This window comes from Xenopus tropicalis, chromosome 5 (assembly GCF_000004195.4).
Source record: "Xenopus tropicalis strain Nigerian chromosome 5, UCB_Xtro_10.0, whole genome shotgun sequence".
Lineage (NCBI taxonomy): Eukaryota > Metazoa > Chordata > Amphibia > Anura > Pipidae > Xenopus > Xenopus tropicalis.
The window spans coordinates 76,931,780-76,950,370 of NC_030681.2; the positions used below are offsets into that span (position 1 = coordinate 76,931,780).

An 18,591-nucleotide genomic window follows, 5' to 3' on the forward strand; every position below is an offset into this window, starting at 1 on the left:
TCTTGTATCGCTGGACAAGTCCAGACCATATGGAAGTAATCTGCTACTGGGGCAGGACATTTTGGACATGTTTGTGAGATATCTGAGTTCATTGCATGCAACCTTTGTGGGGTGAGGTATATTCTATGCAGGTATTTTAGTTGGAGTAGTTTATCCCTGTTGGATATCATGCCCTCGTGGCAGGAGTCTAAGATATCCTGCCATGTTTCAGCATCTAATGTGGGTATATCTTTTTGCCACTTGGAGAAGGCTTTGATCGTTGGGGATGGCCCGGCTAAGATTAGGGAGCTGTAGAATAATGATAGAGGCTTTCGGAGATCAGGTGTATGGGCGTATTCTTCCAGTCTCCTAGGTGTAGTGTCTATTATTTGGGGTTGGAATTGGTGGCTGGCTGCGTGTCTCAGTTGGAGATATCGAAATAGCATTTTGTTGGGCAGTGAGTGTTTTTCTTTGAGGTTTTGGAACTGCATAAGTTTGCCTTCTATATATATATATCTTTAATATACTTGATACCCCATTTGGCCCAGGCTTGTGGGTCTGGGACAGTACTAAAATGTTCCAGTTTTGGGTTATGCCAGAGAGGGGAGTATTTAGAGCAATGGGAGGGGGGTCTGGGGAAGAGGTTAAGTGCTATGCGCCACACCCTCACCGTTGTTGACATTAATGGGGTGGCTTTCTTTGTATACTTGGTGCCTCTATACAGTAAGTTTTTAAGCTCCTCTAGGGACCCTATCACTTGTGCTTCTAAGGTTGTGGATGCGTTTTGTGTGGAGGGGGAAGCCCATCTCCAGGCCGTTACCAGTTGGGCTGCCAGGAAATACAGAAACAGGTTTGGAGCAGCCAGTCCACCTTGTCTTACTGGGAGTTGGAGAGTAGCTAGGGCAATCCTCGGTTGTGCATTGTTCCAGAATAATGTTATTTCAAGGCTGCGGAGGGTTCTAAACACTTTCTTTTTAATCATTATGGGGGATTGCCGGAAGATATATGTCAATTTTGGGAGTAGGACCATCTTAAAGAGGTTTATTCTACCATAAAGGGAGAGAGGCAGGGGTGCCCATGCCTTAATTTTGGATTCGATGGTTTTAAGGATTGGGAGCAAGTTTAGGTCTGCAAACTGTTTCAGGTCTCTATGGATCCGGATCCCCAGGTACTTGAAGGTATCGGACCAGGTTAAGCCTTGCGTTTGTGTGGGTGCATCTGGGGGTCTGGGGTCTATCGCAAATAGTATGGACTTACTCCAGTTTATCCTGAGACCTATGTAGGCACTTTACATAGGTGTATTGGTATATCTCTGTCTCTCGGTCTGTCTGAACCAAAACAAAGAAATGACCCCCAAACTTAAAGTAAGCAGTGCACTAGACAATGTATGGTAGAGGCCCAACTTTTGTATCCCTTAGTGCTCATGCACTTGCATCCTGAGCATTATAAATGAAACCCCTACAGTGTATAGTGATGGTTATAGCTTACTGTTCTTATAACTTAAAACATATGTTTTGCCATGTTCATCAAACCTGTGCAGTTGAAGTTCTGGCCATTCAATCCCTGGTTTCTTAATTTTTACTACAGGTGTAGAAGGTAGCACACTAATTAGGAGGTCCAAGATGCACTCAAATAAGTGCAGTGATAGTTACACTTGATGTCCCCAACAAAGCAGGGTACTAGTCACCAGGTGGAGTCTGGGAAAGTATACAAATATATGGAATAGCAACCACTTACCAGTTTTACTTGATTTGAAAGGCACAGCATAATGGCACTGTTTATGTGCTAGGTGACCCTGGACATGTTACAGTATCTAAAAATGGTGAGCTTTAAGGAGTAAGCTACACATCACCCATTCCTAGACTTAAGCTACATTTTACTTGAAGATCCTTAGTGACACGAAAAATAATCTTCCAAATAAGACCAGTATTTGCCCGTATCTTCTGAACATAGTCATAGCAGAAAGTTGTTACATTGCATCAGTATTAAATTCGTACAGATATCCAGTTTTATAAGGGACCTGCTACACCGGACAACCAGGTAGAATTTCTCTATAACCCGAAGTCTGCAGGAGATAATAGTGCTGTTTTCATCTGCATTACAGAGTCATCCATTTAACTAATTTTAGATGTGTAATAGGCAATATTTACTTGTATATCACTAGTATATTATAATAAAAAGAACAAACTAGAATTTAATTCCTATAAATGTGCTTTAAAATATGCACCTTCCCCTCTTTTAACACATAATAATAAATGAGTTTAATTGCTCCGTTAAGACTTAAACTTATTGAAATCCACAAATAAAAATAAAAAATATAGGGAGCAAATTAAAATGTTATTGGTTTAGACAGGACCATCTAGCTGTCCTACTAAGAAGTCAGCATTTAACAACCATTATGTATACTGATTAATAACACAACTCTAATTGGCTATCAAAGAATTACTCTAGATTACCAAATGGTTACAGTATTGTAAGCTGAAGAGTTAGCATGTAAAACATATAAGGTTCTTGCGCCACTGGAATATGGGCTGTGAGTAGTTAAATAACCGGGTGTAATTGGGCGTGTGTTTTAAAAAGTCTCGGCAATAAAACTCTCACAAACTTGAATCTGTGCACAAAGTAACTGAACTGCTGATCCTACAGGACAGGTGGTTTATAAAGTAAATGCACTTACTTTGCTACTGTGTGGATATGCACATTCGGTATAGTTTGAGGCTAAATGACTGCATCACCAAAAGGGAGTATAAGCTAAGAACTGAGCTGCAAACTATTTATATAACAGGTGTTATAACAGCTATGTAAATGTTTTATGGATTCTGGGATTTTTTAAGCTATAGTGTCTTCTAAACCTTTGGATAATAATATCGCATAGTAGCACGTTGAACTTGTTAATGATCTGAAAATCTTATATGGATATCTGAAAATAAGCAACATGCTAATTTTTTTTTATAAATGACTATGTTCCTGCTTTAAGTAAACATGTTTTTTTTGTTTTATTTTTTAAGATCGTGGGTTTGTTGCAGTGTCAGAAAGTGAAAAAATTCTTCAGAAGAGACTGAAAGAAATCCTGAAACAAAATGACTTCTCATTGTAAGTACTGGTCTGTAAGTAAGTTAAATGGTGTAGATAGATTTTCCCAAACTAACTTTGCTAAAAGGTGCACATGTACTAATGATATACATAACTACAAATAGCTTATAGGAAAGTAATTCCTTAAAATTTCTTTAATAAAAAACCTATTTGTTATGTGTTAGAGTGTTGTGTTATGTGTTAAATGATTAACTTTCCTGTTCTGACTCTTTCCAGTCTGGAACTGACAATGCTGTCTTATTAATGGGGCAATTTACCCTGGCAATAAAAAAAAATCAGATTGATTGTGAGGCATTTTTATTATTGTTATTTTTGTATTGCTTATTTTGTTTTTTTATATATGTTCACTGTTTGCATCTCCAGCGCCGGATTGGTGATCCGGGCGCCCCGAGGCCGCCCCCCCCAACTCCCCCTGTGCGCATGCGTGAATCGCCAGCCCCCCGCAGCGAGCGCACGCGCCAACCCCCGCGGCAGCGAGCGCAAATGCGCATACATTTCATCTCCCATACGGAGCAGTGGGGAGAGGTCCCCATTGCTCCGTATAGGAGCAAAATTTTAAAATTTCGTTGCGGTGGGGCGGCATGTCGCCCCTAAAATTCTGCCGCCCTAGGCCCGGGCCTTTGTGGCCTCTCCACAAATCCGGGCCTGTGCATCTCTACAAATCAACCACACAATTAGTAATAAACTGCTTTATACCAATACTCTCATTCTGACTGTCCTCTAAGTATCCTTAGGTCAAATATACTTTTAGATTTTCCTGCAGGATTGCAGGACAATCTTTTTTAATTGGAGAGTACATTGTCTTCTTATTGGAGAGTTAAATTCACAGCTCTTTTTGGCAAGCCACACTCAGTTGTGTCATACCCTACCCTTAGGCATATACCCATTTAGCGTCTTTTGTTGATTATTACATAATAGAAAGGCCAAGGGAGATGGAAAAGTATCAGAAACACTACAATACAGTTTGTATGCATCACTGTTTAGTGAACACAAATATTTAAAGGGGAAGTTAAGTCCTCACTAAATACATTTTGGTAAATGTAACAATATAAATGTATTAGTTCACTAGTTAAAACAATATAACTAGTTAAAACAATATAATGCCCCCATTGCATCTGTGTACATGATGTTTTTTAACATGATGATCTAACATATAGATGTGAGCTTGTAAGCCATCCCTATTATAGAGGTACATTTGACAAAATTAAAATGTGTAAGTTCAAGTTTCAGTTAGATGAACACAATACATATTCAAATCGTACACTGAAATGATATGAGGTTTTTTTTTTGTTTAATCTAAACTTATTTATATTTTGAGAACATAGACTGCAACTATTTGTTTTTTGTCATGTCCATTTATGTTGCAGTGTATTGAAGTCTTGCATGCATGCCTTTTTATGAGCAGATAAACATGAATTCAATTTGCAAGAGTAAATTCAAATGTAAACAGTTACTTTAATGATGCCTGAGATACAGGGAATAACTTTTATGTAGAATGAGCAGAAGACTGCAGATGTTTAACAGATCTGCTTAATAAAACCAGTCACAGAGTAGCAACAGCCATCACTAATGCTAATACAATGTCGGATTGGCCTACCAGAATACCAGGAAAACTCCCGATGGGCCCAGGTGTCAGTGGGCCCTCTTGCTTCTAACTATTTAGCCTATTTCAGGAAGCTTGATCAATGGAAGAACAGAGTATAATATGTAGGGAAAAGAGACTAGGATAATAAAGAGTTTGAGGGAGGAAAGGAGAAATTAAAGTTTCAGAGTGGGTTCATGGTTCAGAGTTTTCTGGTTGGCTCCTGCCATCTCAGTCCGACACTGTGCTAATATGATCATTTACTGGTACGAGCAGTTCCCTTAAACTGATACTGACACGAAAAAACTACTTTTCAAAATATGAATATACATAAAAAGCTACCTATAGGTCATGTTGACGGTTTTTCGCTCAGGTTTGGTTTTGTAAGTAATTGTTACTTGAAGTTCCTAAACCTGACTGTTTTGCCAACCTGACTGTCCCTTCTCAGCCTGTCAGTTATAGCTTCTAATGCTAACAGACAAATATGGAAGCCCCCTCATAGAGGAACAACAGGAATCAGACAAGTTATGTAAATGCCTCAGGCAAATATTTTTATGGCAAAATTATAAAGTTCTTGCAAAGGCAATGTTAGGATAGCTGTAAAAAAGGATATACTTTCTGGTGTCAGTATCACTTTAACAACAGCTCCTGTACCACCCAGAACAAAACTGTTCCTGGTCAAAGACAACTAGTTTAGTTTGGGAATTAGACTAGTTCTTAAATGTTATATTAATATATTTACAGGATGCCCTCCTAATAACAGTCTACACATACATTAAAAAACTGAAACTTGACTGCAGGCAGAGTATGGCACACACAGGCAGCATAGGGCAGGCAGAGTATGGCACACACAGGCAGCATAGGGCAGGCACAGTATGGCACACACAGGCAGCATAGGGCTGGCAGAGTATGGCACACACAGGCAGCATAAAGCAGGCAGAGTATGGCACACACAGGCAGCATAAAGCAGGCAGAGTATGGCACACACAGGCAGCATAAAGCAGGCAGTGTATGGCACACACAGGCAGCATAAAGCAGGCAGAGTATGGGACACACAGGCAGCATAGGGTAGGCAGAGTATGACACATACTCTGCCTGCCCTACCCTGTCTATGTGTGCCATACTCTCTCTGCCCTATGCTGCCTGTGTGTATGGCACACACAGACAGCATACACTGACACAATGCTGGCACTGCTCCTACAGTCTTAAATGTTATATTAATATATTCACAGGATGCTCTCCTAATAACAGTCTACACATACATTAAAAAACTGAAACTTGACTGCAGGCAGAGTATGGCACACACAGGCAGCATAGGGCAGGCAGAGTATGGCACACACAGGCAGCATAGGGCAGAGAGAGTATGGCACACACAGGCAGCATAGGGCAGGCAGAGTATGGCACACACAGGAAGCATAGGGCAGGCAGAGTATGGCACATACTCTGCCTGCCCTACCCTGCCTGTGTGTGCCATACTCTCTCTGCCCTACCCTGCCTATGTGTGCCATACTCTCTCTGCCCTATGCTGCCTGTGTGTATGGCACACACAGACAGCATACACTGACACAATGCTGGCACTGCTCCTACAGTCTGTCTGAGGTTTGAACAGGGGAACAATGTGGGTGATTAGAGCCTGAGCCTGAGGGGTAAACAATGCAGGGATTAAAAGGTGTGAACAGTACAGGAGATTACATATTTAATAATACAGGGGGATTACAAATTGAATATGAGGTGAGAACCATGCAGGGGACCAGTTAATCTCAATACTGATACCATTTAAAGTTCCACAAAGGTAAGCCATCAAAGCAGCCAGACAGGTGGGGTGCCACGCAGATGGGGGGGTCATGCCAGTTGGACAGCCCTGCCTTAATGTATCAAGAAATATACATTTTTGTATATAGGTAGCATTGCACACTGCTGACCTTTATAAGCAGATATCTGTAGTACAGAAATGCAGCTCAATCACTGCACAAATGTCCACTTGGTTGCACATATAACCCCCTCCATTGAAGGTACTTGTGTCAAAATATACTCTTTGCATTTCCATGTAGCTGCGCTTGCAGATTCTGCCTTTCTCCTTCCCACTGTTCTATATTAATTGCTGCTGTGCCTACAGACAGATACAAAATTAAGTTGGGTTGAAAAAAGACCAAAGTCCAACCAGTTCAACCCCTTCAAAATAACTTCAGTGCACATATATACTCACCAGACCAGGTGGTAGCTCCAGGGTTCCCCAGGTTGCCTGCTTCAATAGGTGCAGTCTAAAGTATTGGGTGAACACCTCTCTCACGCTGAACACTGGAAGTGACGCCAAACAGAACTGGAAAACTTTCAGCACAAATGTGTCCAATTTATCTCAAAGTGCAAGTGCAATTGCATTCATTTTAATGCATCAGTTGCGATTGCATAATATGGAACTCCCCCTACTGAGTGCAACAACACTGGAATTTTGGGAAAGAAATCATGCATTGTTGGGAAAAAAACCACTGTGATTGCACTCAACATTGCACTTTGTCACTGCACTTCCAGTCATAAATGACCACTTGTATCTGCTATATATATTTTTTAACTTTTTATTTAAGGTATTGTCATAAAGTAGTTTGGTGTAAACATGGGGTCATTAGAACCTTTTTAGCGGAAAGTGCCCTGAGGAAGCTATTTGCTACTTAGTAGTGGCGATCAAAATGCCTTTCATGCCATAGTCCTAAAGCAGCCATGTTTAGCTGGTAGTTTTTAAAGTTGTTCTAGATCACTTCCTAATGGATATGTTTTATTGTTTAAAACTTTGGTTGTCAAAGCCTATATAATAAAGCAGACACTGTGTGATTACATTGATTAACATTTATTTCCCATAGTGTATGTGTTTCCTAAAATTGATGTCGCTCTCTGTAAGTTTAACTCTTATTTCCCACTCTTGTCTAATTCAAGTTTGACATGCCTATCCTAAGGCTTGTTGAAAACTGTGGGTTCCATTTTGAATCTGAGATCACAGTTAGAGAAAGCTGTGTTCTAAAAATATCTACTGCTCTCTGTTACTACTAAATATTGTACTCTGATTGTGTTCCTTGAGAATTTTAGTAAATGCTGGTAGAACTATTTATTTGTTTCTTATATTTCTACTTTCCTAAATCGAGTATTAATACTTCATTGTCTTGGGTATCTAGTTTTGCTAAAACATTTTACCTATATCTGTTTTATTTTACTTAGGACCCTACCACATTCTCTAGACTGTAGTAACATATCAGAAGAATTCTCTGTGGAACTCACACTGCACTCCCAGCTAGAATCACCCGAGGTTGTTCTTTGTTCGCAAGCTAATATGGTTGATGTTCACAGGGATGAGCCACAAAGTAAGAACATTCATTTTAAATACTATTGACTATGATCTATAGATAAATTATGTTAAAGGTGACCCCAAAAATGATTTATTAATTCATGATTTATTTATTTATTGCATACGGATGAAAAGTTTATTCTAAGCACCGTTCCAGTGTTTTAATTGTCCTTGTAGCTGTAATTGTAGTCAACAGAAGTATTTGTGCTTTCTGTTCACTAAATCTGACACTTAAAACAGTGTAACAGGAGTCAGATCTCCTCCAGGTTTTAAATCGGCTGGCTTGCAACATTGTTCATGAGCCAGGACTTCTGAAAAACAGTCAGACAGATACCGCTTTCCATAGCAGTTAAGTTTAAAAATAACTTGTTAAGTTGTAATCATTGTGTGTTAGAAAGTAGCTTACATTTTCTTTATCCAATACAAAAAGTACTTTTTACATAGAGAATACCTTTGAAATTAGGAATATACAATCAAATGAAAGATGCTTAAAGAATGGGGATTTCCACTGAAAAAAGGCATTTTTCATGAATGAAAATGTAACTGAAAAACTAAGGTAACTAAAAATGTTCTGTAATTTAAAAGTTATTTGTAAATGCAATGAAAAAAAAAGTTTGTAACATAGTGGTCACGTCTAGCCTGACTAAAGGAACAATTAAACATATCAGTTGACCTCCACCTGAAACTTAATTCCCATAATTCCATATTCTCATCCTTTTCGGGTCTTTAATGTTTCAATGGTTGAAGTAGTTGAGGAATAGTTAGACACAGACTGCTTTCAATAGCAATTGCGCGAACAAACTTTCATGCTGCAATTAGGCACTTACATTCTTTTTACAGCCTTTTTTTGTTATTCATTCTTTTATTCCTCTTTTCCTAATCTTTATGCCAACTGAAGATCCATTAGTACATTTTTAGAGTAAAGCAATGTAAAAATGTTTTAACGTTAAATAATATGAAGAATACATTCAAGTTTTCAAGTGTTTATTTTTTTGTTTTTCATACTTTATCTTAAAAGCACCAGGACATTTTTTGTCTTCTTAAGACCTCAAGACAGTATTCAAATATGTTTTTACGACTACTCTCATGTTATGATCACTACATGCAGCACAGTACATTCCAATTTTGTGTGCAAGGTTTGTATCTGGAATACAAATAAAGCATTATAGGATTTCAGCTCTTTTGCGCTCTGATTAATCCAGTTATGTTGGTGATCTACCCAAATTGCAGATATCTTCTTTACAGCAATAAACATCTAAAATATGAAAGAACACTTTTACTTGCTTCTGCCTATGGTACAGTGTGGTTAAAGTCTTGATGCTTGAATGGTATTATAAATACAAAAGATACATGACAGTACTGCTGGAATATTAAAAAATACTCAAGTGCCTTTTATCTACGCATGCAAATTTTAGCCATTATTTTAAAATGGGGATCTTAAATTCTCTGTCCACACTATAACAGGAGACAAAGGATGTGTTGATGAAGAACAAGAGGATGCTGTCATTGATGAGGAAGCTATTTTAAACATCATGGAAACCAGTCAAATTTTCCAGTCACAGAGACTGAGTCAGTCTCCTGTTTTTTGTAAGTATTTTATACCATTATCAAGGTAATATTCTGTACTGTGATACTGTATAGTTATAAATCACCTTGGATAAAAACAATCCGTGCTAAAGTACTGTTGAGACTTGATTTAGATGGTAGTGGCTGAGGGAAGGCAGACTAGAGAAAGGGATACCAAATAGCATTTGTTTTTTTAATAAATCTGTTTGTGACTGGTTATTTTGTGAAGGCTTGATGAGGAGATAAGGCACATTTAAGAGTGATTTAACTAGAGAGCAGCTGGTGTACAGTGCCTATGTGTCTATAGCCCTACCAATATTTTTATCTATCTTCTCCCCTTATTATTTTCCACACCATCTCTCTCTTCTTGCACTGTGTGTTTCATGCCCTATTCCTTTTCACATTCCACCCTACAACTCACTCACTATACGGACCACACCTATTGTTTTCCACACTACCACTTTTTCCTACCCTCATTTCCTGATTTCCACCCCTTTTCATCAGTCCATCTGCAAAAAAGTGTGATTTTCACTCTTAGGCCACATCCAGCCTGCCTTCCTCCACAGAAGAGAGGGTTATGCTTGTCTTGTAAAGCAACTTGTTACTCAAAGATATTTTGATAATTAACTGCAGATTTGCTCTTGATAGACAAACACTGTCTTTCAGTGCACTTTATTAGAATTCAGACCTGTGTATATAACCTGTTTTCTTATCCAGCAAAGCATATGGTCTTTTTTACCATATGTTTTAGGATATTGGAGTTATTTTGTTTGTGTAAATCCTTCTAAAGTTGTATGCAATCATAAAAACTATATGGTGCTGGTTTTGTTTTAGGCTAAAAATGATCATTATCTAAATTTACAATTAGTGTCCATTTCTTTCAGAAGCAATTTAATTTACAGTAAGCTTACATTTCATAAGTCAACTGTAACAGGACAGAGCTGACCATGTCTGATTTATTCACTTATCTATAGTGGTAACTGGAGTATTGCTTTCTTAGCCAGGTCAGGGTAGTGGGAGATGTTCAGAAGCCTAAAGTGTCTGGAAGTGTATACTGGTATCGGATCCCTTATCCGGAAACCCATTAATAAAATCACATTTTTAAAAATGATTCCTTTTTCTCTCTAATAATAAAACAGTAGCTTATACATTATCCCAAAGAAGATATAATTAATCCTTATTGGAGCCAAAACAATTCTATTGGGTTTAATTACTGTTTAAATAATTTTATTAGCAGACTTAAGGTAGGAGATCTGAATTACGGAAAGACCCCTTATCCGTAAAACCCCAGGTCCCGAGCATTCCAGATAACGGGTCCTATACCTGTACTGAAATAATTAGTCAATTACCTGTGTCCGTACTGTAAGGCCACTTGCTGTCCCTACATACTGTAAGCTGTTAATTTAAAAATTAATTACAGTGAAAGCTTAATTTTACTTACCCCAAGTTTACTGTTTTCCACATTTGATACTGTTTTTTGTGCATAATGCACGCACATTATTTTATATTTTCCTGGATTTTACACTGTATTTTTCTGGTACCCTGGAAAACCTAAAATGGGGATTCTACTGTAGTTAAATATAAATTACTTGAATTACTTATGAAGTTATAAACAGGAACATATTCAGTATGTTTTCTAGAGTTTGTTGTTGGTATTTCATAATGAAATATTTTTTTTTGGTAAGATACTTTGAGATGTATTAGCTAAGGACTCTTATTGATAAGTTGCAAGTCAATTAAATGTCTAGCTCAACCAACTTGTCTTCCTTAATAGAATAAAGAGATTGTTTGATAACCCTTATTTTTGAAAATGTTCTTTTATAAGTGGACGACAACCAAGATGAAGCCATGGTTAAACTGTTAGCTGGTCTTGAAGATGATGGGTACCAGATGGATATGTCCAGACGCTTATCACAGCATTCTTTCTCTGCGAGGTACAACAGTATGCAGAATAGTGACGATGAAGAAAATGAGCCACAGGTGGAAAAGGAGGAAATGGAGCTCAGCATGCTAATGTCTCAGAGATGGGACAACAACACTGAAGAACGTGATACCAAAAGAAAGTATGTTTTGCGTAACCAAAATAACTCATTTTGCCTATTTGAATTCCACTAAAGAAAAACTTTTATGAATACAGCTTTAAAATTTTAGGAGTGGTATAGTCATGGGAGCTTCAAGTTTTTGGTCTATTTTTGGATTGTGGGGTTTGCACATGGTACATGGAGGTTCATGGTAAAATGGACATGGTAAATGGAGCTCACACAGGTAAAATCATCTCGACTGTTAGACACAGTGAGTGCTGTAAGTGTCTATTTAGGTACTGTTAGCAGGTAAAAATGTTTTTCTTTGTCCTATGCATGGTCTGTTTCTGTACCTCCTAGTGATAGCTGTTTCTTAATGCCTGCAAAGTGACCTAAGCAAAGAAGACCTTTTTCAATAGGTGAACAATGCACATAGCATGAAAAAAATGTACCAGTAACAAGAAAATGTATGAGTAATTTTATCATTAGCCATGCTTTATGAGAGGCCTGGATGAGTTTTTGAACAAACATAGAATCCAAGGCTATTGTGATACTAAAGTATTCAGTTAGTATTAATATTTGTATATATATAGTTTATGTATGTAAGTTTATAGATAGGTCAGTATAGGTTTGTGTGTGCTGGGTTTACTTGGAAGGGTTGAACTTGATGGACCCTATGTAACTATTTTTTATTATAGTGTGCTGCACAAAATGGTTAAAAGCTTTCAGTATTTAAATAAGTAAAGGTGAAATTTAAAGGTAATGTAGGTGTTTTTAAAAATTTTTGTTATGTGTACAATTCTGTCTGTGCTTCCATATTTTATTAGTGTTTTGTGGGAGTCTTGATGTCTGATTTTGAAAAACATTTAGACTGCGTTGTGATGGAGGTTGTAGGTTACAACAGGTTGAGTGCGATGTGTCATAAAATTTGTAAGCCAATAAGCCTTCAACCTTGTCGTTCTTGAAATCCAAAATGCCATTTCTGCTTTAGGCGTTTGTACCAGCATGGTGGTTTTCTTTTGGTTTTCAATGTGTTTCTTTTTCTTTGTGTTTTATTTCCTTAATGTAAAATAAAGATGTCTGCCTTTCTGACTTTGTGTTTTAGTTTTAAGAGTATTGAAGAAAGCTCACCTGAAGAGGAGGATTCCACAGATGATGAAATGGAATGGAGTCGTAACAGACTTCTTTTAGCTGATCTTTCTATTCCTCAGCTGGATGGCACAGCAGATGAAAACAGTGGTAAATAAAATGCGTTAGTAGTTTCTAGGAAATTTGTAAAACATCTGCCCTTGGCTATTTTTAGCCATTTATAAAATTGCTTATTCAGAATTCTCTGAAAGTTAGCAAATCTAACTCAAAATTAAAAAACAAAAAGTATAAAAAAATACACTCTAAGTTTGCATCCTTGTTTTACTATTATTATTGCCACTATTTTAGCAGTGACATGCATTTTAGAGCACCCCACAAAGGGAGATACATGTAAACTTTGTAAATCTATTTAACTAGCCTTGTTTGTGTGTCATTTTTTCACGCTAATGTTAAGTTCACTTAAGTATTTTGACGTCTGTTCTGTGTCATCATTGGTTAAATAATTGTTCAAACTTTGTCGCCTATAAGAAAGTTTAAACTGAAGTTGAAAATGTTCTTTTTTTCCCAGATAACCCTCTGAATAATGAAAGCACCCTTACCCATTCTTTTGTTATTGCAAAAAGCAAGTTACCTCTAAAGAATTCAGTCTTTCACAAAGATGCTGCTTCCTTCGAACCTCAGTCTTCTGCTAAAACAGCCTTTCAGTGTCAACACACAAGTGCCCTTTCATCTCATATTTTGAAAAAAGAAGGTCTGATAGAAGAGCTTCCGGAGCCAGCTGAAGAAAAGGGACCTGAACTTTCTGTCCATTCTTTTCAAAATGATAGCACTTACAGTATGAAATACCCAGCATCTTTTAACAATTCTACAAGTCCAGAACTTCTACATAAAGAAGTAAGCAAGAACGATATTACAATTGCAGCAAGTGACAAGACCGCATTTGAAGATGGCATCCCCTTAGTGAATAGACATTTGCAATGCAGAAAATTCACAAGCATTAGAAAGACTGATAAGGACACATCTTTTTTAAAATTAACTCGCCAACTTAGTGAAGGCACATTGGATAGAAATCCTAGAAATCTCATAGAACTAAGTAATCATAAAATGAAAAGATCTTTAGACACCAATGAAAAATGCTGCAATTCTACTACAAACAAAATCTTTTCTGGAACTGTAAATGAAAGCAATGACTTGACCCCTTCTGTTGATGTTAGCAGAGTCATACTGCACACTGCAGATAGTGCCATAAATGATGTAAGCCCAAATAAGCGTAAGGTTCGATCTGAAGAGCTTCAAGAACACACAACAGATATGTCCAGTGGTAATCAGCAGGTGACACATTACAAATTTTTTCCAAGTGTTGTCCTTTCCAACTGTTTGAACCGTCCCCAAAAACTTGCCCCAGTGACTTATAAGGTTCAGCAATGTAAAAAACAATCAAGATTGAAACTGGTTAAAAAATTAAAGGTTGTGGAATATGAGCACCCTAGCGCTAGTGAAAAAGATATTGAGGGCCTTTTAGGTAATCAGGGCTCTGTAGAATACCGGGAAAAAAAACCTCTTCAGAAACAAACTATAGTTACAGGTACAGATATGACATTATGCCCTTCATACCAGGATGCTGTAAATGTAAATGCACTTGTGAAGGACAGTAGTTATGCCCCTGGTAACGCATGTAGTAAAAGTCCTCCTGATGTTGACAGAGTACCATCATGTGATATGGCAGTAATGATGGGCGATGGTGCATTTCAAAGTAATGCTTGTGAGCTAAATAGTTTTGCTAGTCAATTTGAGGAAGGAGCGACAGATTCAGAACCATGTTTGGAAATTTGTGGAAATAAATATACTTTAAGAGGAAAAAGGAAAGTACATTTTGAAAGTGAAGATGGAGAGCCAGTTCAGGGTGCAACAAACTCAAAATCCAGCCTACTTCAGCCTGAGGAAGCCACTGATGAGGTAGAAAATGTTCAGAAAGTGCGCAAGCGCAGAAAGGTTTCTAATAAGTTGCCACCAGTAATTATAAAGTACATCATAATTAATAGATTTAAAGGGAGAAAAAACATGCTAGTGAAACTGGAAAAGCTAGATCCCAGTGAAGAACAGGTCAGATTAACAGAGGATAATATAAAACTATATAACAGAATGGCACCTTTAAAGGATTTCTGGCCCAAGGTGCCTGAATCTCCTGCAACCAAATACCCAATATTACCAATAACACCAAAGAAGAATAACAGACGAAAAACAAAGCAAAAATCTGTAAAGAAAAAACCTGGTAGACTACCTAAAACAGAAACTAAAGTGTTGAAGAGAGCCATACCTGTTCGAAGAAAAAGAATACGTTCTTTCTTATCCCTTCCTATTCCAACGTATAATGCTGAAACAGATGACTGTGGCACAGACTACAAAGATGTTATGTCAAAACTTGGTTTTCTTGTGGAAAGGTGTCCAAGCCCCATAAATATGTCTCCACCACGTTGTTGGTCACCAACTGACCCAAGAGCTGAAGAAATTATGGCAACTCCAATTGCAGATATGCCTCTCTTTAAAAGTCCACTGTTAGTAGATAGTAATAAAGTACATGGCATTTCAATGAAAAAGCAACAAAAGAGAATCAACAAATCTAGAAAAAAGATAGCAACAAGTCCTTCTGCTCTTAGAAACCAGCCAAAAAAAATCAGCCAGCCTAATATGGGCAAAGATGGGAAAAAGCAGAAAGGCAAGTCAGGGTCAAAAAAAAGTGAAAAGGCTCCAAGAAAGCACACAAAGATTAAAGATAAAGACAAAAAAACAAATGCTGAACCTAGAGTTTCTGAACAGTCCTCTTTGCCGCAAAAAGAACATATGGCATCTACTTTAAATGGAGCTGTGCAACCAGTTCCAGTCATCACAAGAGATTTTACTTTATCAGGCTTTTCTACTGGGCATGTGCACTCAACACAACTTCCAACAGATAGTAGTACACAGAATGATTCACCTGGGAACATAAATTCTTTTACAGGAACAACAACCCCACTACATTTTCAGCAATTTTCAAGTATTCCAAAAGACTGCTCAGCTTCAGCATTTGTACCATTAAGCCCAGCTATTAAAACATTCAGTATTAATGCAGTAAAGCCTCAGTTTCCTAATGCATTTCAAGTAAAGGAGTCAAGTGCAACTCAAAACACAACCCAAAATTCATTTACCCGTTCACCTCAGGTAATACAAAATGCACAGTTCACTTTAAATAGCTCACTTACAACTCGAGAGGATGCTGCAGAAGTCCAGAAAAGGCTGTTGGCATCTGCTGGCAAACTTCATGATGTTCAGAACTCACCAAATTCTCTTGCCTCTGAAAAGTTCCAGCCAAAGCTTTTTCCATGTTCATTTAAACATTCTGGAAATTTAGCTGATACATCTAAGAACAGCGATTCAAACACACCAGTCACATCTTCAGAGGAAGGCCATGAAGCACTTAATTCCCCAAACAGTTCTGTTGTAACATGTTTGAAAATGACAGCACTAGAGCAAAAGCAAAGAGGTGATAGTTTTGATGCTGCACAGTTTGCCACTCAGAGAGTGAATCAAAATTGCTTACCAGAAATTTTTTCCTGCACAAAAGGTATTCAGAATACTATGAAATCTGTTTCCCCACAGGCACTACTTGATGCACATTCTGGAATAGCTGTTCTTAAGGAACTGCTTCATAAAAAGCAACAGAAAGTATCATTAAGTAGGGACGAGTCAACTGTTAAGCTCAAATTAAGCTTATCTGGTCCTTCTGAGCCAAAGAGTATAAAGTCTGCAACACATGGTAAAAAAACAAGGACCCCTAGAAGCGCAAAATCTAAGGTGGCTAATAATGTTAAAACTGAGACAGGAAAACATCTGAGTGATTCTGAGAGCAAAAACTATATTCCTGAAAGAAGCCCAGGACTTTTTTCTGACCCTAGCTTTGAGAGCTGCTATTCAATTGAAGACAGTTTGTCTCCTGAGCATAACTACAACTTTGATATTAATGCTGTGGGTCAGACTGGTCTATGCACCTTATACTCTGGGAGTCAGTTTATTCCTGCAGATCAAAATTTACCACAGAAATTTTTGAGTGATCCTTCTCCTCTCCCTGCTTCAGATAATGAATGTTTAAATCATGAATTACAACAGTCAGAAAAGAAGAAACCCCGTTCATTAGGCCATCCGCTGCTAAGACCAAGTTCGCTTAGTCCAGATATGTTTGAAAAATCTGTTGAATTTAAACAAAACCCTCTCCTAAATCAGTGGAAAAATTGCTTACTTTCTCAAAATAACCACCATACACATCCAGTCGATGGGTTTTATAACTGTCAATCAGAAGACAAATATAGGTTAAACAGAAGCATTAGTCTAAAAGATGTTACCTTTAATTTTGCTCACACTGAATGGGCTCAAACTGGGATTAAACACACAATGTTTGATGCATCCCTCCCCCCTAACTCAAATTCCTCGTTTACAGGACTGTTACCTTCACCAGAAGGTGATATTGTTTCTGATGATTTAGAATTATATATATCAAGACACAGTGGGGGACTTACACCAACTCCTGATAGTTCTCCCAGATCGATAAATTCACCATCACAGTCCAAAAATGGAAATTCTACACCACGACCAGTGCACATATTAAAACCTCTCATGTCACCCCCAAGTCGTGAGGAAATAATGGCAACTTTGTTGGACCATGATCTTATGGAAACTATTTATCAAGAACCATTTTTTAGCAATCCTTCTGATGCACCAGAAAAACCGAGGTAATTTTAAATCTAAATCTTGTGCTTTTAAAGACAATTGTGCATTAGTTGGAGACACTAGATTTACATTTATTGAGCCCATGTTTGATTTTTAATTGCTATTGTATGTATGTGTGTGTGTGTATATATTTTTTTTATGGTATGTATGTATATCAATACACAGTAGATGGTAACACGGGGAGATTAGTCGCCTGCAACAAATCTCCCTGTTCGCGGGCGACTAATCTCCCCGAAATGCCATCCCACTGGCAAAAATGTAAATCGCCGGTGGGATGGCATACGCGGCGGCGCGATTTCAGTGAAACCGTGGAAGTTGCCTTGAGAGGATGGGATGGCATTTCGGGGAGATTAGTCGCCCGCAAACAGGGAGCGGGCGACTAATCTCCCTGTGTGCCAGAGCCCTTAAGAACAGCCTATTAAACTATTTTTGTTCTTACAATAAACATTGCAAAAAGTATGTTTACTACTTCATGTTTGTTCTTGTGCAGTAGATACTCAGTGCATAGATAACTCCCCTGCAAAATGGACTTCTGCTTACAAAAAAAAGTCCCAACAAAGGGTGAAGGGATTGTATACTGGTAATCAAAGAATCTACCGTGCAAGGATCAAACATGAAATAGCTTCAGTCTCCTTGCTCAAGAAAAAACATATATTTTTTTGTGCTTAAAACAGTAGGCAAAAAGTATATTTGACCCAAGTCCCATTTATTGAACTCATGTTAAACAAGAGGTATATTTCCCCTTTCAAAGTGAATGCTTTCCTTAAAGGAACAGTAACACCAAAAACTAAAAATGTTTTTAAGTAATCATAATACAATGCACTGTTGCCCTGCACTGGTAACATTTGCACATTTGCTTCAGAAACACTACTATAGTTTATATAAAAAGCTGCTGTGTAGCCATGGGGGCAGCCATTCAAGCTGGAAAAAGGAGAAAAGGCACAGGTTACATAGCAGATAACAGATAAAACACCATTGTATTGTACAGAACTTATCTGTTATCTGCTATGTAACCTGTGCATTTTCTCTTTTAAATGGCTGCCCCGGTGGCTACACAGCAGCTTCATTTACTAAACTATAGTAATGTTTCTAAAGCAAATACACCAGTTGCACCAGTGCAGGGCAACAGTACATTATACTGTAGTTCCTTTTATACACTTTGATTT

At 37.8% G+C, this 18,591-nt stretch overlaps 1 protein-coding gene across 1 annotated transcript in view; it reads left to right on the forward strand.

The window, feature by feature from the left end:
* Window positions 1–18,591, forward strand: part of rev3l (REV3 like, DNA directed polymerase zeta catalytic subunit) — a 103,644-nt gene that overhangs the window by 49,818 nt on the left and 35,235 nt on the right. Inside the window, exons 8-13 of the mRNA XM_002936929.4 lie at window positions 2,988–3,072; window positions 7,862–8,004; window positions 9,453–9,575; window positions 11,380–11,617; window positions 12,681–12,814; window positions 13,233–17,427. Of these exons, the coding sequence (XP_002936975.2) occupies window positions 2,988–3,072; window positions 7,862–8,004; window positions 9,453–9,575; window positions 11,380–11,617; window positions 12,681–12,814; window positions 13,233–17,427 (4,918 nt within the window). The remainder of the gene's footprint in view (window positions 1–2,987; window positions 3,073–7,861; window positions 8,005–9,452; window positions 9,576–11,379; window positions 11,618–12,680; window positions 12,815–13,232; window positions 17,428–18,591) is intronic.